This window comes from Centropristis striata, chromosome 2 (genome assembly GCF_030273125.1).
Source record: "Centropristis striata isolate RG_2023a ecotype Rhode Island chromosome 2, C.striata_1.0, whole genome shotgun sequence".
Classification (NCBI taxonomy): Eukaryota; Metazoa; Chordata; class Actinopteri; order Perciformes; family Serranidae; genus Centropristis; species Centropristis striata.
In genome coordinates this window covers 42,782,834-42,809,635 of record NC_081518.1, presented here as the reverse complement: position 1 = coordinate 42,809,635, position 26,802 = coordinate 42,782,834, and the positions used below count along the sequence as shown (strand labels likewise).

The 26,802-nt window shown below is 38.7% G+C and overlaps 1 protein-coding gene across 3 annotated transcripts in view; it reads left to right on the top strand.

Annotated features, from left to right (window-relative positions):
• The window catches only part of dpy19l3 (dpy-19 like C-mannosyltransferase 3), an 83,411-nt gene that overhangs the window by 26,523 nt on the left and 30,086 nt on the right, over nt 1-26,802 (top strand). For 2 of the 3 annotated variants that reach the window (XM_059351692.1, XM_059351676.1), the window contains 10 exons: nt 3,276-3,399; nt 4,838-4,972; nt 5,439-5,570; nt 8,386-8,487; nt 8,796-8,869; nt 10,489-10,647; nt 12,866-12,988; nt 21,746-21,857; nt 23,672-23,728; nt 24,060-24,142. In XM_059351692.1, the coding sequence (XP_059207675.1) occupies nt 3,276-3,399; nt 4,838-4,972; nt 5,439-5,570; nt 8,386-8,487; nt 8,796-8,869; nt 10,489-10,647; nt 12,866-12,988; nt 21,746-21,857; nt 23,672-23,728; nt 24,060-24,142 (1,101 nt within the window). The remainder of the gene's footprint in view (nt 1-3,275; nt 3,400-4,837; nt 4,973-5,438; nt 5,571-8,385; nt 8,488-8,795; nt 8,870-10,488; nt 10,648-12,865; nt 12,989-21,745; nt 21,858-23,671; nt 23,729-24,059; nt 24,143-26,802) is intronic. The other variant, XM_059351684.1, reaches the window with a different exon arrangement.

Sequence of the window (26,802 nt, the reverse complement as noted above, 5' to 3'; positions counted from 1 at the left end):
TCTTCAAATCTTTATATATAAGAAGATTCAAATGAACGAGTTGAGAATGCACATGGTCCTCATTAGGACGGCAGTGCCGTAAAGGTCAAGTTGAATCATGATTTTTCATACACATGGAAAATAAATCAGTTTAATGAACCACGACAGCAGCAACGTTTTGTGAATGAGGCAATTTAAATAAATATTCTCTTTATTTTATGAACGTTCTTAAAGACATGTTTTTATGAAGGATTATTTTCTTTCATGGTTGAGAGGAAAAGAAAATGAAACAGCCTCAAAACAAAACCTCCCTAAAATGCTGAGCTGAATGAGAAACTATTGGATCCTTAGTGATTCGGTCTAATATAGTGTGAACAGGGTTAAGGACTCCGTTTCATGTGGTAAATTACACAGCTTTCAGTACACGGAAAGATGGATGGCCATTAAGGGCTCGCATCATTATTGCTAATGACACATATTCAAGCTTTCATTTGGGAGTTAGTGTAAGAGCAATCAAATGAAGAATGAAGGACTTGATCTCTTGAACATGTATTAATCTGTGGCCTGTCTGCAGTCAGTCCTGTAGCATGATGACCAGTAACAGAAACTAGACAGTCAAACTGGAAATTACATATCATCAAACTGGATCTCATCATATAACTAACAAGTCCCAGGCTAAAAGAGTTTTGGACCAAAATTTTCAAAACCTTCTCATCCATCTATAACAAAAATATAGAGCCAGGTCCTCTGGCAGCCATTTTTGATGTGGCATCGGAGGAAGCACAATTAACGATTGCTCAAAGAAAAGCAATAGCATTTTCTTCATTGTTCTTCATGTGCCGCTGCACATCAGACAGGCCTCCTCACTGTCTCATTTTAAATCTCTTCTTAAAACCCACCTCTTCTCGTTGGCTTTTAACACCACGTAGTGTTGATTTTATGGTGATTTTATGTTGATTTTATGTTGATTTTATGATTTTATGATTTTTTGTTTTTATTGTATTCATGCATATTTTATTTTGTGTGGGCAGTACATTTTACATTTTATTTTATTTATTTTTATCCCATTTTTAATTTATTTTATCTTATTGCATCTTACTGTTCTATTGTTTACTACATCTCTTTGTATTGTGTTATCTATTTATTGTTTGTGCAGCACTTTGGAAACCTTGTGTTTGCTAAAATTGTGCTATATAAATAAAGTGGATTGGATTGGATTGGATTGTTGGCCAGGAGATTGATAAAGGCAGCACCACCAACTCACAAACGATGGGTAGAGGAGGTGATAGCACACCTTAAACTAGAACATCTTAGATTTACTTTGCAGGGCAACACTAAGAGATTTTTATTTTGAACATGAGTATGAAAATCAATAAAAACACTTTGATTATTATCTAACTAACAATAAAAATAAAGAACCAGTATTAGCATTTCACTTGAAATACACTGGAACATTGAATATAAAAATATACTACTCCGAGCTAAAGTGGAAACGGAGAGAAGCAAAGAACATCAGCAGGGAGAAGATTGAGGTCAAAATGGGACAGAAGAGTGTGAAGCAGTACGGAACGGGATGCAATGAATGACGAGCTAAAGCAAGCCTGTCTCACAGTACAGGGGCCACAAATTGGCTGCTTGGCTAAACCTATTTTTCAACAGGTTTGACACAATCTCCACCCCTATGTTTTCAGCCAACATGTCATCCCTGCCCTATTCACACCTCTGTGGGAAAGGATGGAAACCATCAAGAACATCGTTACCTCCCACTCTGTCCTCCATCTCACCCCAACCCAGCATTTCCACGGGATGGGAGGATGCTATCATCTTGCTGAGGATCATAAAAGAACGTTGAGGTCCAAATCAAAGAACAAGAGGAATGGTCTCAAAACACTGACACCATCTTAAAGCATGTCAACCAAAAATAAATTGGGCTGGAATCCAAAGAAATTGGTTCACAGCTAGAGCTAAAAAAGCAGCATGATGACGTTAGTAGGCATGCCATGTTCTACAGGTTGGAAAGCAAGGGTGGTATTTCAGGCTACGTTTACACGAGGACGGTCTGAACAGAAGACGCAAAAGTGGCGTCACGTCTTCACTTTTTATTCCTCGTTTGGACGAGCGTTTTCGGGAGGAAATCTGCTGCATACGGTGACGCTAAAGTGTGTGAAATTCGATTGTATGCAGCCAGGCGGCATTACTTAAAGCCATAAGAGCATCTTTGGGCATGCAGAAGTTTTCACGCCACACATTTTCATCAGCTACTCCTTCCACAAAGTTCTCCACCATCACTAGATCTCCCAGGTCTCGTTCACAGCCGTCTGGCTCCTCCGACGAATTGCTGCATCCTAAATGTGATGGAGGTAATTCCAGATCCTTCTCTGTTCACTAATACTATCTGTACATATCCTGTACATTTGGTGGAAAGACTCCTGTAAGTTTATTAGAGCTGCCAGAGCAGCTTGAAGGTCCCACCATGGAAATAAACCCACGTTTGTTTATTTCCTGTACTGGAGCATGTATGTGACGTAAACACATACGTGACGTGAGCAGATCAGATCAGAGTTTTGTGTCTTGTCAGTGTAGACGACACGCTACGGAGGAGAGGATTCAACTTTTCCACTTTGGAAGGTGGTTTCAGATTTTTGTGTTTTTAAGCCCCAAAACGCCGTCACCGTCTAAACGAAAGGCACTTCCGATAAAATATTTTGTCGTTTTTACCCGCAAGCGTCCTTGTGTAAACGGGGCCATAGTCTTCTTATCATTTACTCTGTTTATTTTTTGGATAGTCCAATCTTCTGTTCTTTGCTGTGGTGTGTCTGGATGGTTGCTTTGGGGCTGGCGAGGCCAACACACTTAACAAGCTAGAAAGGAAGGCCAGCTTTGTGGTCGGGCTGGAATCAGACAGTCTGGAGGAAATGGTGAAAATGAGGATAAAGGACAAGATCACAGGCATCCTGGGTAAACCCTCTCACCCTCTCCATGAGGAGCTGCAGCAGATGGGCAGCTCCGTCAGACACTGGATCATTTAATCGAGGGGCAAAATGGAGCACTTCAGGCTCTCAGGCTCTGTATCCACTACCATCAGACTGTACAGCAGAGTGGACACCACAGACTTTAACTTGCACTTTAATCTGCTCCGGGCTGTTCTATTAGCTGTCCACTTTATCTTACCTAATTCCTCCTGTTTCTGTGTTGGTGCAAAACAACCACAATAGGTTGCAAACAGTTATTTATGAGTTGGATATGTGGTTACAATTTTTAATCTCTCCACCCTTTCCTTTGCTCCCTCCTATCAGGGTAGATACGACTCGTGTGGAGTTCACCATCTCCCTCAGAGAGAACTGGTCTCTGCCCTTCCTAGCACTGCAGGTCACCGCTATCACCTGTTACCTCAGGCCTCAGCTCACCGCCTTACAACAGGTACACACAAACACACACTAAATCAAAATGATTGACAAGAAACGCATCCTGTCAATAATCTAACGTCTCTAAAAACGGCTGTCTCTCACACCATGAGTTAGGGATGACGCCGATCGATCGGCAACTGATCGGATCGGCCCGATATGATAAAAAAACGATCGATGGAAAAATCAGATCAAAGGTTAAAATCACCGATCCGATCGCATTATACATACATGTGCTTTACAAGTGTTTGTTATGGTGTGATATACATTACGGATCCAAAGGTGGCGGTAGTGCGCCGAAACGCTGCCGCTTTAAAACGAAGAAGAAGAAGAAGAAGAGTTGTGTTGTGGTCACGCAGCCTGCATGCACCTACACACACCCACAACATGTCTGACATATGGAACTTTTTCGAAGTCCGCCGTCACACACGCTAGCGGCAATTTATGCAAGAAGCGTTTAGACATTTAGAGAAATGTTAGTGTGAGAGTGAGTAATAATAATATGTTACACTGTACTCTAGTTCAGTGTGCAATAATGCCACTAATGTTCATACTGGCATTTTGTTGCCTGTTAAATAGGCTCAATTTTTATTTGAATTTTATTTTATACGATATATGCAACAATACAGCCATTTAAATGGATAGAATCAATAAATGAAGTTTCAACATGAAGCTCTTGCCTGTTCTTGACCGCCCTATAGAGGCCATGTTGGCATATTGTTTTCCACAGTGCCACAGCTGCTATGAAGGAATATTAAAGTTACTGCTATGCAATAAATAAAGGTCAATCTAGGTAATCTAGTAGTATCTAGTAAATAAATGATTACAAGGTTAACATGAATGAAGGACTATAGGCCTGTGCATGAGTAGATGAATTGATGGGGGGAAAACAAGAGTAAAACATAAATATTAATATCGTCCCACGTGATCGATCGGTTCTGATCGGTAATCGGATCGGTGAGGCTTTAGGTGATCGGTGATCGGTGTCCGTCCCAAAAAAGGAGTCTCACTCAAGCTCGGACAGCCGATTGCAGTCTTTTCACTCGTTTATTTAGCATTAGCATTCAACAGGTTACATGCTACGCTTCTTAGTACAAGGTTAGCAACCGTGCCGTTCGCCAGGTAATCAACTGAAACGACACAAATGTAAACAAAAGCACATTAATAACACGGACATATAATGAACTGTACAATCCACATTCATGAACATACTCAAGGGCTTCAACACAAGCTGCAATCACAGTTTTCATACATATATTTCAACTCACCAGCTCAGCTTCACCAGTCAAAACAACGGCATCAAAACAAAAGAAGATCCGGCCGGTAAAAGCATACGCCCCAAAACACACGAGAGGCCGCCACAACAACCATAAATGTGGGCAAACTTCACACAAGTATATATGTCCTCAGTAAGCCAGTATCTAACCCAAAGGTTTGTGCATTTCCCTCCTCAGAAGGTGATGGTGTGGTTGATGTATGTGACGACGTTCTGTTTCTGCCTGACGTGGCAGTTCAACCAGTTCATCCTGCTGGTTCAGGCTCTCATCATATACACACTGGACTGTGTTGACTTCTTAACAACGACACAGGTAGGACCCCCAAGAAGGACAACATACTTTAAGTGGCAGCTTTAGCATATATTGTCTACGTCATGACTTCTTTTCACTTTTCACTCACACCTTTGAACGTGGCGTCTGCAGCCATGGTAATAATGAGTTTATAAACTACATTACTATGTGTTATACATACATATATATAGATATTATTGTTATATAACTGAATATATTCAATTAACATAGGGAGAAGGGGTGGGATTTAATAAGCTTTGGCTTCTTCCCACTCCTTTTGAACACAAATAAGTGTTGAGTCTTGTTGTTGTTTTATTTGTGTTGTTGTCTTGTGTTTATTGTTGTTCGTTTGTTTTTAAATGTTCATCTTTTATTTTGTGTTCAAATAAATTCTCAATCAATCAATCAATCAATCAATCAATCATGTGACATGGAGGAGTTCTACAGCTCTGTTTGTGTGTGTGTGTGTGTGTGTGTGTGTTTCTAGGTGACCACTATGTACCTTGTTCAAGTCAGCAGTCTGCTGAGTGTGTGGCTCCTCCAGTTCTGTAACTCCATGATACTGGGATCACTGGTCCTGAGCTTCATCGTAGCAGCACTCTTCATCAGACACTGCCAGGTTAGTGTGTGTGTGTGTGTAAGTTCGTGTGTGTGTGATGGATATAGAGACTGAAGCAGAGAGTTCAGAAAAGGCAGGAAATGGGCACATAGATAATGAATATAACACTGTTAGTGTATCAAAGTCACACAGAGACATAGCAGACAGTTGTGGTCGCTTGTTTACGAAACACAGATGGAAGATTAACCTGCACGGCGTGAGGAAGCCTCTGCTGCAGTCTGTTTTTGCAGACGATAATTCCAATTTGTATGCTGGGGACACATTTTCCTGTCAAGTCTAAATGTAATTTGGTTAAATCAGATCTTATCACAGTAACAATTACAGAAACATTTAATGTGACAGGAGGAATGTGGAATAGAGAGAAAGGATGGAGGAAAGCTGAGAATCAGAAATTGGAGAAAAGGATTTCACTTCTCGCTCCAGATAATTTGTATACAGAAGGACATGCTCTTATTGTGAAATGTTTCATTAAAACCGGGCATGTATAATCCATTCTTATTTGACTGTTGTGGACCAGAGTCACTTTAGGGTTGCAAGGAGAGAGCTTGGAAATTTTCTTGCAATTTACCAGAAACTTGAGGGGATTTAATCTTAGGTCATATGGGACTTTGGGAGAAATGAATGTACTTATTTGGCAAATCAGTGGATTATTTCTGCTTATGATAAGTTTTGTTCATATCTGCATGATATGGTAGCCTGAACAGAACCCCTATCCTAGTACGACCTCAAGTTTTCTGTTGGCTCTTTGTGAAAGTCTGGCAGATTCCACCAGACAGGAAGTCAGACTCAGAATCAACGTAATACATCCGCCCCCTTTCAAAATAAAACACAATACGCAGTTCATGCGGCGCCTAAAACTACTTCACATCAACATTACGTCGTGACCGGGGGCACCAGATCAGCAATCAATCAATCAATCAAATCAAATCAAATCAAATCAAATCAAATAGTCTTTATTGTCATTATATAGTTCACTATACAACGAAAGTGAAAGTGCCACTGCATAAGGTGCATAGTTTTGACAATGTAAAAACATAAAAATTAAAAATTAAAAAAAATACTGAGCTAAACAAGGACAAAAACAAGAACAAGGACATGTGATGTAATAAATAGGTATAAAAATAAATAAATGGCTACTTAAAATGCTATAATTTATGAGGTAAATTGAGTGTTTTGCACATATCAATTGTACAATTGCACATGTCCGTTTTATTGCACCTTTTAATTAATTTATCCTGTGTGGGTGTTGAGAGTTCTGAGTGTTGAGAGTGTTGAGGGTCGGCGACATGGACGACGAGATACTGATTGTTGAAGTGGAACAGCATACAATCATTTATGACATAACACATTGTTTTTATATCTGATAACTTTGAATTCGACTTGCAGCCCCACTCGGATTTGACTGATGAAGTGTCTTGATGTCCTCCCAAGTCTCATCATTATTGTTTTACTATATAAAAAAGATTGCAGTGTATCAACTCTTCATTTTACAGATAACAGATTGAACTTCAAAAAATATTTCACTTATTTAATGAAAAACTCCTTTAACAGCAATTTATATCCGCTTCTGCTAATCAATATTAATGGGCAAAATGAAACTTCAAGCTGCTGTCTGGTTAATGTGCAAGCTGGTGTTTTCACTTAGCCAAACACTATTTGTTGGATAAAAGAACCTTCACTCCGTAAAATGACTTTATTATCACAAATGGAAAGTAGATACAACAATGGCTGCTTCAGATCAATTTCAGTTCTCTCAGTTAGTCTTCTATTCATATGATCAGCTCAACAATTCTGATTCAGGATCAGGAACAAAAGGAATGGACCTTAATGGTTGCAAATCAGTGAGTTTGTTGCAAATGTTGACAGCTGAAGACAGATTCAGTAATAGATTTACAATTAGATCCACATTTGATAAAATGATCACAACTGAAACAACATTTCAAGGTACCAGACAATGTTGCTGTGAAATTTTGTGAAAAGTGCATAATGACTTGTTTGGGACGTGAGTTTAGGACTTAGGACTTGACTTTGACTTGGGAATTGAACTTTAAAGCCAAGATCTGCGACTTATTTGTGACTTGCAAAACAATTATTTTGTCCCACCTTGAGGTACACAGAACGTGAATATTACACAGAGGAAAATGTTTTTTTTCTCAGAATAAGGTCGATTTTTCCAAACTTCCGTGCTGCCAATAAAGGCGTCAACCAATCACATTGTGCAGCACATACACTACTGGTCAAAAGTTTTAGAACACACCAACTTTTCCAGAATTTAATTGAAAATGATGCAGTTTAATGTCTCAGTGTACTCTGAAATTAATGCACATTTGCAACATTTAAAATTCTTTATTGAGCATGATAGTGTTTTGAAAATAAAAAAAAGATTCAAAATCACATTTTATGTTGGACTAAAGGACTAAAAAAAGACACAAAATGACAAAAAAAGACACCAAAAGACACAAAATGACTTTCAAAGACATGAAAAGAATTAAAAAATGGACAAAATAGCCCAAGACTCCATAGAGTTAAGTTGTTAACCCATTTCTTGTTCCCTGAAAAAGGCCTACTTGTATAATTCTGAAATGTACATTATTTTCCAGTTTTGGTTAAGCTTACCTTTTTTTATTTACCTCTGGCAGTTCACCACTTACCTTTGGACCCTTTCAAGCTGTTCATTTGACTTGAACTGCTTGAATTTCAATAAAAAACTGGAAAAATTGGGGTGTTCTAAAACTTTTGACCGGTCGTGTATATGCTCTCCTCAAACTTAGAGTATAAATTGCACTGAATCTCTTGTTATGAACTGCTCCTTCAGTCCGGTCTGAAGACAGGAGGCCTCCTGGTCCGTCTGGGCAAACTGCTCCTCCACAGCACCATGGTTCTCCTCCTCACCTTCACCATCAACTACCTGGCCAAGGTGATCCCCCCGTTTTTTTTAATTCTCTGTAGCTTTCATCTCTCTCCCTAGACTCCTCTTTTTGCTCCGCGCCTCCCTTTCCTGTCTCACTGCTCCTTCACCATACCATCTTTTATTTCTCAACACTCTCCCACCTGCCTCAACTGCAGCCCTCCTCTCCTCCTCATGTATCTAAAGCTCATAGGCATGATGTAAGCCCAGCGTATGATCTCAGCACGGTTTCTTTACTTATTTATACATCTCAGCATGCTGATATTAAACCTTGACAAGATGACCTTATCTGTGTGTGTGTGTGTGTGTGTTTACAGAAAGCACTACAGCTCAGATCAGATGAACACATCTTTAAATTCATCAAGTCAAAGTTTGCCCTGGGGCCAACGAGGTATGAAACACACTGGTAGATACATACGTAAGCACATTGACATGCTTCTGATCTTGAACATAGTTGCACTTTACGCTTATAAATCTATATTTTGTTACAAGGACACTCACACACAGCAGTGCTACACACAAGCTGCACCCATACACCCCTTGACTTGATCCAGCTTGACTGTATTATCCGCCAAGCACCAGTATTGTAGCACCTGGAGTGTTAGTGTGTGTGAATAATAGATGTCTGGGTAACGCCATCAGGCCTCCCATCGATTACATAGTGTGTGTGTGTTGAGCAGCTCAGCCACTGGATAGCTGCTCCGGGGTGGCAGATAACACTGCTCACAACCCAACGCCACACAACTGGTCGTTCAATTATTCAGGAGGCTGGAAAATGCAATGCTTACTCTCCGCCCTGCCTCTCCCTCTCCCTCTGTTCTTGTTTTTCTCACTCGCTGGGACTGATTTCTTTTCTCTAACTGTTTCTTTTTTAGTGTGCCTTGAGTTTTGAGATATCTCAATTCTCAGTTCAATTACTTATCAGCACGGCTGTTTACCAGAAGCGGTTTCACCAGTGTAATGCGGAAAATGTACACCGTGATAAAACAACAGCACAAGTTTAAATTGTACATTCATGCTAAATTGAGATAATAGATCCATTTTTTTTTGCTATATAACACTACACGTTTCTGTACACAAGTAATCTTATAAAGTAGTCCCACGCCTCCTCATGTCAAGGTCTTTTTGAAACTAAAGACAGAGCTGCAAAAACAGATACTTATGTATATTATTACTTACATGTTTTGTTTTTATCACGAAGATAAGAAAAATTATAAAACTAAAAAAAAATCAATGACGGAAGGAGTCTTTGAATACAGATTCCAAGCTCCTACCGTTATTCAAATCAATCTCAATGTGCAGTCATAGAAAAAAAAAATGGTTGGATGAGAATTAATACAATCATTTGATAATTTAGTCTTTTAAGCCAGACATTTTAGCATTTTAGCCTGGATAAACCACATTTGAGGAACAAGGTGGTTAGCATTAGTCCATCTTACAGAAACTTAAGCTTTATCAACAAAAAAGATGATCCTCAACACATAACACTGATTGATAGACAAGTGATCACCTCAACAATGAATGTTTGTACACTAAAGACTAACAGACAGAACAAAACATATTTAATAACAATTAACAAGTCAGTTCTCTCCCCTCTTCCTATTGTCTTCAATTATTTAGACTTAGAGACTTAGACTTAGACTTTCTTTATTGTCATTGCACAAAAAACACAACAGTGAATCTGGCAACGAAATATCGTTGCTTGGCTTTCTGCAGTACACATAACACAGAACTGGTGAGCAGAACCTGTTAATAAATACATTCTGTGGACTGTCACAATAAATATATCCATATAAATATATATAAAAACTTGTATAAAAATAAAACTAAAGGTGTCCAATATGTACATGAATTATTGAATTATTGCACCCTCAAAGTTAGCAGCAGTGTCTGAATTATCACACAGATGATTAATTTTCCTTTACAGGCAGGGTTATTTGGTGTCCGTCTTTGTCGTTCTCTTCTATTCCTACCTCTCTCATTTAATTTGTTTCTCCACCCATCCTGCAGGGACTTTGATGCCAACCTGTATCTGTGTGAGGAGGCCTTTGGGTTGTTGCCCCTCGACACCCTGGAGCGCCTGGCTGGCACCCTGCTGCTGTACCCCTACACCCTCACTCTGCTGCTGCTCAGCGGCATGCTGGCAGTGGCTGCACTGCAGAATCTGAGGTAGGTGATGGCTGCAGGGGAGATGGAAGGAGTTCCTGTGCAACTTGTGAATTTCCTTGCTGAAAGAGAGGGATTTGGCACCTCTGTGTTACACTACAAAAAAAGAAAAGTTGGGTGAACTCAAAATTTCAAGGCAACAAACTTCGATAAAATTTTAAGTTGGACAATTAAACTAAATATTAATAAAAAGTTTTGTTTTTGAGTTTGCTCAACTCTGAATTTCTCTGGCACGATTGTAACGCTGCTATGAATGTACGCTAATGTTGTGACCACAATTTTGAGTTAGCATTGATACGCTAATGGCTACTCTTGTAGCTGTAACAAGCAGCGCCGCTAGCATCAGTTAGCCGCTAGCATCAGTTAGCCGCTAGCTTTCGCTAATGACCAAATTTCACAACAAAGAAATAAGAGTTATCAGAACTATTGTCCCTTGTTGTGAACCCCAACTTAAAGATATAAGTAACAACAACTCACCAACTTGTTTTTGAGCAGACAACTGGCTTCTTTTGTTGTGCTAACTTACATTATTGCCCTAAATGTCAGTAATTTATATTTATATTATTTATTTATATTATATTTATATTTATTTGAAGATATTTATTTATTTGTATTATTAATTTAGTTATTTTGATGTGGGATTTATTTTCAATATTATTATTTTTTTAATTTAACATAAACTATAATTTCAGTTGCAATTATAAGAGGGCATATGTGTTGCACAGTTAATCTCAGAGAAATAAAAAGGGATTATTTTTTATTTGTAAAGAGAAAATATATTTTGTAGTTTTTATTTATTTATATATCTATTTCTTAAATATGCAATGCAAGGTTTGTTCAGACTAATTCTAACAAAACCGATGAGACCTATTCTTCTGTTAATGTGAAGCGTAGCCTCACTGTTAAGCTTTTTTTGTTATTTGTCTCATCAGATGAATCCCAGTTCTCTCTTGAGAATTTAAAGTAGATGCAGAAAATTCACATTCATGTCAGCAGTGATACACTGTAAACAAACAGAGAATAGGTCCTCTGTTGATCCATTGCTCTTGTAATTAGCTAGTATTAAATAATCAAAGTCCATATGAACAGCTGGTGAAATAAAAATGTCAATGCACTTTGAATGCTGTGGGTATAAATTAGTTTTTTGTTGTTGTTGAAAGAACTTTTGCATTTACACTAATGATGTAGATGTGAAGAAAAGGGCCTTGAGAGTATGGGACTTGTTGGTTTAAGAACCTTACATGCTTGAAAAGCACTTAACTATTTAATCTTTTAAAGCTGTACAAACAATAATAATGAATAATTAAAAAAATGCTCTTTATAGATATCTCATCCTTGTGTATTTGTAACCGTTTCTACTTGAGAAATGACCCAAATGTGTGCAACAAAGTGATATCTCAGGGTAGCACCTTGCGTCAGCCACTATTTAGTATTTAATCCTCAAACCTGGTGAGAATGAACGAGTTAGTGTGTCCTCATTAGGGTGAGTTCAAAGAAGGAGGTAGAGAAATGTAAATGAATGAAGAGCCTCAGCCCTTGAAGGAAGCGAAGAGAGTTTCAGTTGAGCGGAGGACATCAGGATGGCTGTTGGAGGCAGAAACCCAGTGACAGTGGAAGTTACCATCCCTCTGTCTCAGCCGCACATCACTGCAGATTTAGTCAAGGTATTATTGCTTCATGGTCTGGAAAACAGAATATTCTACCAGCTGCCTTTCAAAGCTTCTTTTGCCTGTGGTGCAAGGTGAGGGGCTGCATTGAACTAATCACATTAGCATACCAACTCGCCCTCTGCTGTTGGAGGGCTGGAATACTAACCTCATAGAACAAAGGGCTATTTGCCAATTCAGGAATTAATTTAATCCAGTTTACCCCACCTCACGTAGTAGGAAGAGCCAGATTGGATTTGTATTCAAATGAAAGCCAGTGTCCGTCTGAATCGGTGCGGGAGGCCAAATCGTGGGAGTGACATCATTGCCCTCGGGCCTTTCTCTGTTTGTCTGCATGCTGACTCCTGCAGACACAAACAGCCGTGGGTGTGCATCACTGCGTGTCTATGTGCGCAAACAGCTAATGAAATCTGAATAACAGCTACTGAAATCTGAATAATCTGAATAATATCAATTCCACCCACCCATCCTTCTGCTTCTCTTTAAAGCGTCTGGCTGTAATGTTTTATGTATCAATGTTGTCTTTTTTTCTCACTGCCTCTTTTGTTTCTCAGCAGACCTAAAGCAGGTTCAGCCGAGGAGAGGAAAGGAGCTGGAGCGGTGGCTTTTCGCCCAGATGTGGCTTACAATCTGTTGCATACACTGTTCTACGGCCTCCTGGCTTTCAGCACCATGAGGTGAGCTCATGCACACGTAATTGCAGTGTCATGAACACACAGATATCTGGATTGACTCACATTCCCGAGCAGTCACATCGGTTTAATTCTCAGACAGAGACTCTTCAAATGTACTTTTCCTCTTGACGGCCTGATTCTTGATTGTGCATGCTTGTAAGCAGATGCTGGAATCCAGGAAAGTGCCTCTTGAACGCTTTCCCCGAGTGTCTGAGGGGTCCACTCTAGCCCTGATCAGCTCTCCACACCAAGCACCATCGCACACTGCTTTAATCTCTCAGATAGTGACAGTAGTCACTGCAGGAACAGAGAAAAGGGACACAGTTGGACAGCTGACGTCTGTATGACAAACCCACATGTGTCAGTGCTTGTATTTATTTGTACTAAACAAGACGACACAAGAACACAATTACCGTATTTTCCGGACTATAAGTTGCTCCGGAGTACAAGTCGCACCAGCCATAAAATGCATAATAAAGAAGGAAAAAACATATATAAGTCGCACTGGAGTATAAGTCGCATTTTTGGGGGAAATTTATTTGATAAAATCCAACACCAAGAACAGACATGTCATCTTGAAAGGCAATTTAAAATAGAATAGAGGCAACAACAGGCTGAATAATTGTACGGTATGCTTACATGACACAACTGAGAACGTGCCTGGTATGTTAACATAACATATTAAGAGTTATTCAGATAACTATAGCATAAATAACATGCTAAGAAGTTTACCAAACCATCCGTGTCACTCCAAATAACTAAAATCCAATGAAATCTTCATCCTCTGTGTCACTTTTAAACAACTCCACTAACTCCGGAGGTAGAAGATGCGGCGCTTCTTCTTCTACGTCGCTTACGTCAGACTCATCCTCATACTTGGCCTAGAGCGCCCTCTTGCGGTTTAGTGTGAAAATAACATGTGAAATGATATACCGGTAATAATGTGTAAATAATTTCACACATAAGTCGCTCTAGAGTATAAGTCGCACCCCCGGCCAAACTATGAAAAAAACTGCGACTTATAGTCCGGAAAATACGGTAAACCCTTTTTAATCCCAGTCCTACTTGGTTACACCTGTCAAGATTGTAGATATAAAATTATAAAAAAGAATCACAGTATTTTTTGGAAGTGAGTCCAAAATATATATGTTTTTGAGTATGTGGGCAGGAATTATATTACATTACATCTTTAAATGTGCACTTGATGGCTCCATAGACCAGGGATGGGCAACTGGAGGCCCGGGGGCCGCATACGGCCCGCACCTTCACTTGAAGTGGCCCTCAGTACAACTACATGCATTTGAGCATGAAATCTTAAAAGTGCAGTGTAAAAATGCACAAAATGACTTCTTGCAATTAATGTTGGTCTGCTGTTCTTGCACTGAAAAAAATAAAATCACAGTAAGTGGTTATTTTTTATTTGCTTCAAACCTTTTGTATTCCTATTTATACTGTTATACATGCATTTGAGCATGAAATATGTTAAGTTACTGCACTGTAAACATATTTAAAATTGCAGTTTCATTATATCTGGTTAAGTGCACGGTCCTATATGTGGCCCTGTGGGAGTGTCCATGAAAAGTTGGGGCCCCCTGCAGCATTTAAGTTGCCCATCCCTGGTATAGATGGTACGTAAGATCAAACACTGCTCCTAGCGGTTATATGCAATGGGCGGATAGTATTAATTTCTGGGGACGTGCAAAACCAACATTCATATACACATAGTTAAAAGCAAGTATATTTGAGTCCCTAGACTTATGACATTGTGTAAAGCAGACAAGGAATAAATTATTTCAGCTTAATTTCAATCAATCAATGACTGATGAGGAACATTCAAGTTAATGTATAAAAATGAAATAGAGCTGCAGACTTCAGAAAGCCAAAAAAAAACAAGTAAAAAAACAATTCATGGATACAGAGGAAATTCGTAATTGCAGCGTTTCCACTCAGGTTTTTTAATGAGCAAATGGAAAATGCACATAACTGTGAATGGAAATGTATCTAATGATTTTTCTTGAAAGACTGAAACCTGTGGTGTTTAGACAGGTTTACTTGATTAATACTTACTTGCAGTCTTTTTCTTCAATACAGCAATGTTGAGCAGAAAGATGGCTAAAGTGACATTTATTTTTAACCTCCTTTACATATAGCTCATTTGAGTTAATTACCAAAGGATACCAAAGGATCTGGAATGCATTTGAGGATGAAATATGTTAAGTTACCTCACTGTAAACATATTTAAAATTGCAACTGGTTAAGTGCACCGTCCTATATGTGGCCCTGTGGTAGTGTCCATGAAAAATTGTGGCCCCCTCCAGCATTTAGGTTGCCCATCCCTGGTATAGACCATGCCAAAAGAGTTAGACTAAAACCTAGCTTCCTAGACAAACAGTCCTCATTCACTCCAGTAGAAGACTGTATCGTATTGTATTGTTCTTGTGTTGCAGGGTAAGGTTAGCTTGGTATTCCTGCTAGTTTCAGTATCGTGAGGAAAGGTGTAAGATCTCACTCATGTTGTCGTAACATAACACTTGTACAAGTTGGGAAGTCTGAAAAAAACCTTATCAGAAGAATGAGCGTAACTAAAATGACAGTTTAATTAACTCTATACAGCAGCAGAATACTATACATGGCACTGTCTACTGTAACATATTTCACCTTGTGTATCACAGTTAGCCCCATTAGCCTCCCTTCTCATATTCGTCTCTCTTTCATGTTGCTTTTCTCTCCTGTTGGCACCCACACACACACACACACACACCATGGCCTATTTCTGTGGTTCACCTAACTGCATCATCCATTGGCAGGTTCCCTCTGTGGAACCGCACCGCCGCTGAGGCTCCAGTTATAGATGCCAGACTCTGGCTGTGGGGGGCGAGAGCCCTGACACAAACGCTGGCACCAAGGCTTTACCTTCAAACAGAACCATCATTCTTGCAGTCGGCTTTGATATCCAGCCACTTCTTCTTAATTCCCAGAATGTCTCAGCTCTCTGAGCTGGCAGCTTTTACTGCTGCTGTGACATGGCTGGCTCTTGACAAATTTGCTCTTATTGGTCACACCAGAACTATGACCACCAGACAATATTGGCTGACTGGCCTTAACCTCGACAACAGCTGACTCAATTTTTCACTCAGACTGTACCTTTTTCCTTGCACAGTTATTTTTTTGTCATTCTTTAACCCTTTATCGCAAGAACTATATTTGGTAACTTCAGGTAATATTTCGAGAAAAAAGTTGCAAATTTACTAGATTAAAGTGGCAAATCTACAAGAAAAAAAGTCACAGATTTAAGAGGTTTAAAGTGGCAAATCTGCAGCAAAAAAGTTGCAGATTTACGAGAAAAAAGTGGGAAAAAAGCAATTTTTTCTCCCGGATTCACCACTTTAAATCTCATAAATCTGCGCATTTTTTCTCTTAGATTTGCCACTTTATTCTCGTAAACTTTTTTCTCAAAATATTATTTTTGTATGTTTTTTTTACACATTCTGGCTGTATGTAATATCCTCCAATATTATCTAGGGTTGACATTTAGAATTTGCAAGTATTTCAATAAGTGCCCTATTAAGGGTTAAAGTGGTGAATCTGTGAGACAAAAGTTGCTTTTTCCCCCTTTTTTCTCGTAAATCTGCGACTTTTTTTCTTGTAGATTTGCCACTTTAATCTAGTAAATTTGCAACTTTTTTCTCGAAATATTACCTGAAGTTACGAAATATAGTTCTTTGCCTGATAAAGGGTTAAACATTTTTTCAAATGTTTTGGTATTTTCTGGTTATATTGCTGTAAGAGTACTGGGCAGGCAGTTTTTTGGGAAAGACAAAATAAGTAAACAAAGAACAAATTTTGAAATTTTGTTTAGAAATTGAAAAATGAAATTAAAAAAAGCTTGTTTTGTGGAACTCCAGGGGTTTAACTCCAGTGGTTCAGCTTGTTGTGAAGTAATCGAGGGCCCAGTGACATCACTGTTGGGTGTTGTTACTGTTCTGACTACACCTGTTTGTTCCTGCCATGGTTCTAGTGTTTGATAGGAGGTCTTAAACCGTACAGAGAGGGCAGCTAAACACTGCTTTTAAACCTAATGTTAAGTTACTCTGGTAACACTTTACAATAACCATCATTTATAAATGGTAAACAGATAGTTTGTCAATGTTTAATCATCATTTATAAACCGTATATAGGCCATTTAGAATTGTAAATACGTAATTTATTAATGTTTAACTAACTACATCATTTATAAATGGCAAATAGATGGTACATTAATGAAACTTTACAGTTACTTTACCATTAACAAACAATTAAATTATAATTAATTGTTTATTAATAGTTTTAGTTGCACTCATTTTAACATTTTCAACACCATATTAAGTATGTTAATCATTTTTGAAATGATTCATATAACTTTAAGAAATTGTTTTTTTAAGATTAAATATGTAAAGCACTTTCTTAATGTTAATAATTGGTTTATAAACCATCTATAAACATTATTTAGTTGGTTATTGTAAAGTGTTACCTTTACTCTTTAACTGTGTGAAGTGATTAATATCAGTAGTCACAATGGGTCATTTTCTAGGGAAGATGTTGCTCAATCAATTACTATCTGTCCATATCCACTAAGTAAAGCATATTATTATAACGTATATATCATTCTTGAATTATATTGAATAACATGGTGTGAGTAGTTGTTGAAGTAAACAGAACATGATTAAAAACTCACAATTTAAATGGAAAACCGATGTGTTAATGAGCGCCTCTTGTTTTTCTGCTCTCACTGCCTCGCGTTGCACACACACACATTACACATTGCCTTATTATTAACTCTGTGGCATATTTTTTTCTTCACATTTCACATCTATAATCTTAAGGACAAAAGCCCTCCTTGACCTGACTCTAAACTTAGTCTTCGTACTTGTCAAGTGGTACTCGTCATCAGTACATTTCTTGACTGGAGCGCATTTCAAGCTGTTGTTTTTCTGCTCTAAGTGGCTCATGTGCCCTGAAAGCCTCCAGTTGAAAATACATCAAGCCCCTTGGACCAGCCGCTGGTAATGTCACTCCCTGTGATTTATCCTCCTTCTGAGGGTCTGATTGGGGCCTTAGATGTCTGGTTTTAAAGGTGAGGCCCCTGGTGGTGTTTTTACATTACATTACATTACATTACATGTCATTTAGCAGACGCTTTTGTCCAAAGCGACTTACAATAAGTGCATTCAACCTGATGGTACTAGACATAGACCACAGGAATCAAGTAAGTACATAACTTTAAGAGCTAACTGTCATTGCTAAAGGAGTGCTATATGTTAAGGAAGAAAAGAAGAGAAAAGAGTAAGAGGTTTTTTTTTTTTTATTATTTTTTTTTTTTATTATATCTGTTAGGTGACCATGACTTAACCGAGGTATTGTTGGAAGAGATAGGTCTTCAGCCTGCGGCGGAAGATGTCCAGGCTGTCTGAGGTCCTGATGTCGGTGGGGAGCTTGTTCCACCATTTGGGAGCCAAGACAGAGAAAAGTCTGGAAGAGGTTTTGAGGCGAGTTGACCCACGGAGGGTGGGAGTCGCCAGCTGTTTGGCTGATGCAGAGCGGAGAGGACGGGCAGGGGTGTAGAGTTTGACAAGGTCCTGGATGTAAGTAGGACCTGAACCGTTAGCAGCAGAGTACGCCAGAGCTAGAGTCTTGAAGCGTATCCGAGCAGCCACAGGTAGCCAGTGGAGGGAGCGGAGGAGGGGTGTTGTGTGTGAAAATTTGGGAAGATTGAAGACCAATCGAGCAGCTGCATTCTGGATGAGTTGTAGAGGTCGGATGGCTTTGGCAGGCAGACCTGCCATGAGGGAGTTGCAGTAGTCCAGGCGTGAGATGACCAGTGCCTGGACCAGGACCTGAGTTTCTCACCCTTCTGGGTGAGAAACGGACGGATTCTCCTGATGTTATGCAGCAAGAATCTGCAAGATCTGGTGGTGGCGGTGATGTTTGTTGAGAGGGACAGTTGGTTGTCAAGAGTTACGCCAAGGTTTTTGGTGGTTTCTGTGGAGACAACCACTGTGTTCTGGACAGTGATGTGGAGGTCAGTGGTGGGGGAGCCCTTCCCTGGGAGGTAGATGTGGTGTTTATCATTATCATATTCTGATTTCCAATGACAAACCGTGTGAATCTCATGTGACTTCCCCCACAGTTATCACCTCCTCGACCTGACTCAAAAGCCCTCCTTGACTGATCAACCAGTCATCAATACATTTCTTGGCTTGGGCGCATTTCAAGCTGTGAACACAGGCTTGCTGTGCCTGACATCCACGATTCATTATTATGAATTTATAATCGCCTTTAACTTTTCTTTGTGAGGACTGTCAAAAAAAAATCACACAGATTAAAAGCGGAATCATCATTATAAGAAACCTGCAATTACGCAGTCAAAAAGCAAAACTGAGATGCAGGTTTTCAAAGGTTCCCTTAAGTAGCTTAATTTGAATAAGATTTTGAGTGTGTTGTAGCCAGTAGCTGGGTTACTGTCTGCATGTAAATGTTGCACATTGCGTTCAGGATCTGGAATGGCACGGTTATGCTCTACATTTCACATATATAGTTAATACAGTGCATCCCTTTTGCAGCCAGGAATTAAAAGTGCTGATTGAATTCACACAAAAGGAACAATCTAAAGCATAGGTCTCAAACTCGCGGCCCTCGTGGCGATATTTTGTGGCTCCCACCTTGATATGAAAGTTTAAAGTGAGTTTTATATGAATGGCACTTTACCGTGTTGTGTGTTGAAGGTCCCTTTATTGCGCAAGCTGGAGCGTTGTTTCACTTGTTTCTATGACGACGTTAACAAAAAGAAATGCAGCTGCTACCGGAGCGTTTATTATCTGCCATGTTGTTACCGGAAGAAGTGGAAATGTGATGTAATGTAATTTTAATGTAATCTTTTTTTGGTAATTTTGTGTCTTTTATTCGTAATTTAGTTTTTTCTGTCATTTTGTTTCTTTTTTTTGTTGTTGTAATTTTGTGTCTTTTTTTAAGTTATTTAGTGTTTTTTCAGTTATTTTGTGTCTTTTTTTTTGGTCATTTTGTTTCTTTTTTAAGTAATTTAGTTTTTTCTGTAATTTTGTCTTTTTTGTAATTTTTTGTCTTTTTTTTTTAGTAATTTTGTGTCTTTGTTTCTTTTTTAAGTAATTTAGTGGGTTTTCAGTTATTTTGTGTCTTTTTTTAAGTAATTTAAGTGGGTTTTCAGTTATTTTGTGTCTTTTTTTAGTAATTTTGTGTCTTTTTTTGGTCATTTTGATACTGCCTCCAGCGGCCCCCAGGTAATTTGAGTTTGAGACCCCTGATCTAAAGGCTTTTAATTCAGCAGCAGCCAGGTTGTGCAGAAACTGACACATTTGATTTCAGCACTTTCTCCAAAATGCTGATGAAGAGCGAAAGGCCAAAAGTGCGGAGAGCCATTCGTTTCTGTCAGACAGCTCCTTTGCATTAAAAAAGTAGTGAGATTTATTTCTGTGTGGCGGCTCTTCGTTATGCCTTCCCCTCTCTCACTCTCTCACCGCTCCATCCCTGTACCTGTCAACAATTTTTCAGCTCATTTCATTCTCTCTGCTGTTCACTCCTCCTCTCTGTTTAATCTTTTTCGCATTTGTTTAGAATTTTAATTCAGGTGCTTTCAGTTAGAACTTAGATAATAATGCCATGCTCAAGACTCTAAATGAAGTTTAACCACATTGGAACCATTTGGCTAAGTTGTCCTCTAACGTAAAAAAACAATTTGGTCTTTTTTTCCTCCTGAAGTCTGTCAACATAATACAGGCTCACACAAGCCAGCATAACATTCATTTCATACTTACTAAAATAAGAACATTTACAGTAAGTGAACATTTACATTTACATTTAGTCATTTAGCACAGTGGTTCTCAACCTTTTTGAGTCGTGACCCCCAATTTAACATGTTTTTAAACATGTTGAACAACCTCAGTTGTTCAAAAGAAATTTAACATGTTTTTAAACATGTTAAACATGCTTAACATGTTGTCCGCGACCCCCGCTCACTGAACACAATCTCACACGCACAGTTCAGATCACCCAAAAAAGAAACAAAATGACCAAAAAAGACACAAAATGACCAAAAAAGGACACAAAACTACCAGAGAAGACACAAAAGGACCAAAAAAAGAAACAAAATTACCAAAAAGACACAAAATCACCAAAAAAAAGAAACAAAATTACCAAAAAGACACAAAATCACCAAAAAAAAGAAACAAAATTACCAAAAAGACACAAAATGACTAAAAAAAGACAGAAAATGACCAAAAAAAAGGAAACAAAATGACTAAAAAAGACACAAATTGACCACAGAATGATCACAAAAAGACACAATATGACAAAAAAAAGACATTAAGTTACCAAAAAGACTAAAACACACTAACAAATGAACACTTTAACATAGTGGAGACAGAGCTGACTTCCAAAATGATTTGGTGACCCCCAGAAATCATCTTGCGACCCCAATTGGGGTCCCGACCCCAAGGTTGAGAATAGCTGATTCTTTTATCCAAAGCGACTTACAGGAAGAATAAAAACAAACAATCAAGGTATAGTGCAATAAGAGGTACTAGTGCATCAATAAGTGCTAGTGACAATTCTTTGGGAGAGAAGATGCTCTCTGAAGGTCTTCAGGAGGTTTTTAAAGGTAGAGAGGGACATTTAACCATGTGTAACTTCAAAAGATCTTATTAATAACCACAACAATTGGTACTGCCTCTGTCTTCCTCTCTCTACCAGGATGAAGTACATATGGACCGGCCATATGTGTGCAGTGGCGGCCTATGGTGTGTGTGGGAAGGAGTTGTGGACTCTTCTTCTCAACGCTCTCAGCTGCAACACTAAAGTTCTGGTACGAGCTCACAGCGACTGCACTTCCAGCTCTGAACAGCTGCTGCGCTATTTTTCCCTTTGTCTTTGATATGAAATGGCAGGATATTAGACAGGATTTGGTTCATCACACACATTTGCTTTTTAATGCTGCATTAATCAAATTTTTTGTATTATGAATGGATCAAGGGGACCGATTTAAAATGTGGCCACTGACGACCAGCTAATTTCTATAAAGATGCATTTGAATGCAGATAAATCAATTAAAAAAAACATATTAAAAAGATGAATTGTCTTTAGATGAAATCTGAAAGGTTCTGACATCGTATTTCGGCCTCTTTTGCTCTTTACCCATTTATTCTCCTTGGCGTTCAGTCCCAGCTAGGCAAGAATCCTTGGCTTTCTTTTTTACTTTTTTACCCTTTTATTTGTCTTTTGTATCTCTAACTCTGTTTTGGATTGAGTTTTTATTACTATTTTATTCTATTTTATTCTATTGTTTTTACTGTTTTCAGTATTTTATTCTTTTTATTGTTTTTATTTATACCCAGTTGTGTATGATTTATTCTATTTTAATAACTGTACAGCACTTTGGTCAACTGAGGTTGTTTTTAAATGTGCTCTATAAATAAACTTTGACTTGACTTGACTTGACTTGACTTTAAACGGACGGTTTACCTGCATGCAACCAAAGCCTGCTCAAATGTGACAAATATTACTCAGACTACAAGTAGAAACAGAAAAGCATGGAAACCAAAATCTTGTCCAGTTGCCTACATTATCTGCAGTGTTTTTAATAGAAATTAGCATTACACTATCTAAGCACACAAATATTTTAGCACACATATTTGCACGTCGACAGTATAACTCTTCTCCAGTTCAACTCCAGTCCTGTGCTGCTGACCACACTGAAGCATACATATTTGCAGCACAGCTCATACAAAAAGTGAAAAGTGTGGTTACCAGATCGAGGCTGGCCAGGGGATTAGATTGAGCAGCCTTCCAGTCAGAGACGATCTCTTCTAAGCCTCATTTCAGAGGAATTTCAAGTGTATAACTTGGCCAGCAATGTGGAGGCATCTGTCACTGAGCAGCTTTAAATGATAGCTGGGTTTCATCATCAATACAAGGATAATGCCTGTGTTTCAATACTTCAGTGCTTTCAGGAAAACACACACATTTAGCTATAAACCTTTGCTTTTTTTAAAAACAAAATAACCCCTTAGTGCAGCAGTGGGATATGGAAGCAGCCTGTATAAGAATATTTTCAAATAAGTTATTTAGGTCATGAAATATCTGGTAAAAGAGTACAAGAGTCTGAGACGACTAAGAATCCGAGGATGCATTCAATGCCAGCTTGTGATATTGATATTCTTTGACATTTTGTCTATACACAGAAATCATTGAGGTTTGATGCTAAATTCCAGAGACAACCTGCAGTTTGTCCATCACCAGTTTGCAGTGAGCATGACATTGATCTCTAACTTTGACAGCCAATACAATTATGAAACACTCTTGTCTCATTTTACCATTTTATATGATATACTGATGATACTGCATGATAACAAGTTGCATTTGAATCCACAGCCTACACTCTGAACTGGTGATATTATTACCAGTAAGACCACTAGGTGTCAGTGTGGTCATAACATGACAACGACACTGGACCAGTTAAGAAATGATACTTGTGAGCACCGCTGCTCAGTCTGTCGGTTATCTCTGTGTTATCTCATTCTGTGCTCGTCTTCATTTTGAGGTATATCTCAGTCTGACTCTCACTTTCTCTGTTATATTCTTTCATTTCATTAGAGCTGTTTTCTTTCTCCCATTTTGCAGTTGAGGCTTGTCAGATACGCTGTTCCACTGTTGATGATCGGTTGCCTGTATTACAAGGTATGCCATTTTCTTAGTGGTTTACGTTCATCACTTTATTGTTGGTTTCATTAAGGAGCCGATACGAGAAAAAGGAAAATACACCTGAAATGGAAATTGCGGAAGAAAATGACAACAAGCAACTGGATCATAACAGGACGCTGAAATGATGCTTCTCTAAATTTATTTTGCAGTTGAAAGCCTAAATGGCTGCCACATATACTTTTATATTCCGTGCAGTGATGAGATGGTGTTTAAGATACATCACTAGGTTTGATGCTCTGCTTTAACGCCCTAATGAACGCTAACACAAGGTTTTCAATCACTTCTCTCTGTCTGTTTCCCTCTCTAGTTCTGGCCTAAGCTGATGGAGGAGTTATCAGAACTGAGGGAGTTTTATGATCCAGACACTGTGGAGCTCATGACCTGGATTAGGTACACACACACACACACACACACACACAAACAGAAATCCAGAGCACACATCAAATTGAAGCAAATCTGATTAGCTTGTTTCCGCAGATCAAGTTTCACTTTGCTCGATGTCCTTGATTAGTGTGTGCCTGTGTGTGTGTGTGTGTGTGTGTGTGTGTGTGTGTGTGTGTGTGAGCTTGCGTGCATACATGTGTAACGGCGCTTGTTTGCGGGGGAGTCTGGCCGATGAGTGATGAGAGCCGATGGGTCTCCATGAATAAGACTCGGGGTGCTGGAGAGGACCCAGCTGTTGGCAGAGCTGCACCCACCTCGAGGTCTCTGTGGCCGGGCTTTCGATCCACAGCATCACCATGATGAGATCAGAGATGGAGCTGTGATTTGGAAAGGCTCCGTACTGTGGCTGTTATGTGTGTGTGTGTGTGTGTGTGTGTGTGTTTGCACATCTGTGTGTTTCTGGATGGGGGGCATGGGGCTTAACAGTCTATGTTGCATGCCATGTAACTCAACAACCACAATGTCTGGCCAAGGACACATCACATCACATCACATGGAGGTTCTTGTCATTTGTATGCACCATTCAGGCCAACACAGTGAAGTGGGTGAAACCTGAATTGGTGGATGATTTCACTGGGTCAACTGGTGTCAGTCAAACTGGTTTTAAAAAACCCTCCCGCAGATCTGCAGTCATGGAAAAAATGATTAGACCACCCTTGTTTTCATCAATTTCTTGTTCGTTTTAATGCCTGGTACAACTGGAAGTACATTTGTTTGGACAAATATAATGATAACAACAACAATAGCTCATAAGAGTTTAATTTAAGAGCTGATGAGCATTTTTTTCTGGATAATAACCAAAATCATCATAAAAAAAAACATGGAAAATGGCTAAATATCAGCTTATAAATAAAACTCTTATGAGCTATTTTTGTTATAATCATTGTATTTGTCCAAACAAATGTACATTCAGTTGTACCAGGCATTAAAATGTACAAGAAATTTAAGAAAACAAGGGAAGTCTAATAATTTTTTCCATGACTGTATGTTGAACAGTTGGGTTTATTTTTTGTTATAAGGCTTTGCTAAACTTGACAACTGCAATCATGCTAAGCGGTCCTGTGTTTACATAAAAGTGTCAGTGTTTGCAGCATATGACCAATCACTAACAATTGTATTTGCAACATACTTAACAAACAAAGAGCAAACTATTATCAGACAGATGTGAAGAAGTTAAACAGATAATCCAGGCTTGCAGCTTTAAAATGTGGGAAAAAACAACAATAAATGCTGTCTGAGTGAATCATAGACTAAATGTACATGCTGTTATTGTAGGACATGTAAGCCTTTTTACCACTTTGAATTACAGTTTGTTTTTAGCTTTAGCTTCTTCTTTTTTTTTTTTTACTCCAAGGTCCATTTCACACCGCTGGGGTTGCAGCTGAAAGAACAGGGTTATAACACTCCATAAGAATATATTGAAGCAACACATTCATTTGAAAACAAATGTAATTAGTCAGCTTTTATACATCCTAATACGTACAGCATATACAGTCGATGGTGTAAATGCATATGTTTATAATGAATGCCCCAGATGCTGTCCTTGATGAGTACAACCTGCTTTGTGCAGTATGAGTGAAAGTATATATAGAGCAGATTAATGTATGGTTTTAAATTGGAAGCTATTTGTGAATGTTTCTTTTATGCACTCAGAATGGATGAGCTTAGTACAAAGTGGTGCAAAGTACTTTGTATTTAGTTTGTGATGTTGCTGATTACTACTCTTCTGAACTAAATTGACTATCTTAAACTTTTTGCAAGATTTTTCCTCCAAGTGTTTTTGTTTCCATGTTTTTATTCATGCGGTTCTTGTCAGAATTGAACATCTTTTTCAACAACATTTTGATAATTGGCTGAAACTCTCCAAAACAAAATGCTTAATTATAAACATAAAAGTGTAAAAAAATAAATAAAATAGGAACCCGTTGAGATTTCGAATAGACTTCTATACTGAATAAGTCATAATTCAAAGCTCATTATTTCCATCCTATCATCATCAGCATGATGACACTGAGTGGACCAGATGTGATTTTTAAGAAATGGCCAATTTTGGTCTAATCCTATTAGACAGATAGTGGAGAAAGAGAGAGAGAGGGGGGGAGATGGATAGCGAGACAGAGGAAGAGAGGTTGGGATTTTGAATGTATTTGTGTGTGTGACATGGGTTCCCTTCCCTCTGGAGCTAATCCCATTAGGCTCCGAGGATTAGGGGCTGCCTAGAGTTACCTTGGTTGGGGCTGAGAGCAGGGCGGAGCGCTAAGCTTCTTGCTGCTGCGCTAATTACATTCCAGATGAAAGTGTTAAGATGGAGAAGGGGGTTCATGTTACGCTGTATTCTCCAGCTGTCTGAGGCTGAGGCTATTTAGTTTTACATGGCCATATTATGGGAGATTCACGAACTGTGGCATAATGAGGGGCAGAACAAAGATAGATTCACTCATACAGAAGATATATATATTTCTGCGCCGACTAGCATATTTATGTAAAGCTGTCAGGGACTCATTGTGGTAATTTTAGCTGCAGGGGATGTGCTGCATGTATGAATCATGTATGACTAATAAAGGTTGCAGAAAAGGATTTAATGTGGTCCTGTTGTGCAAACCAGG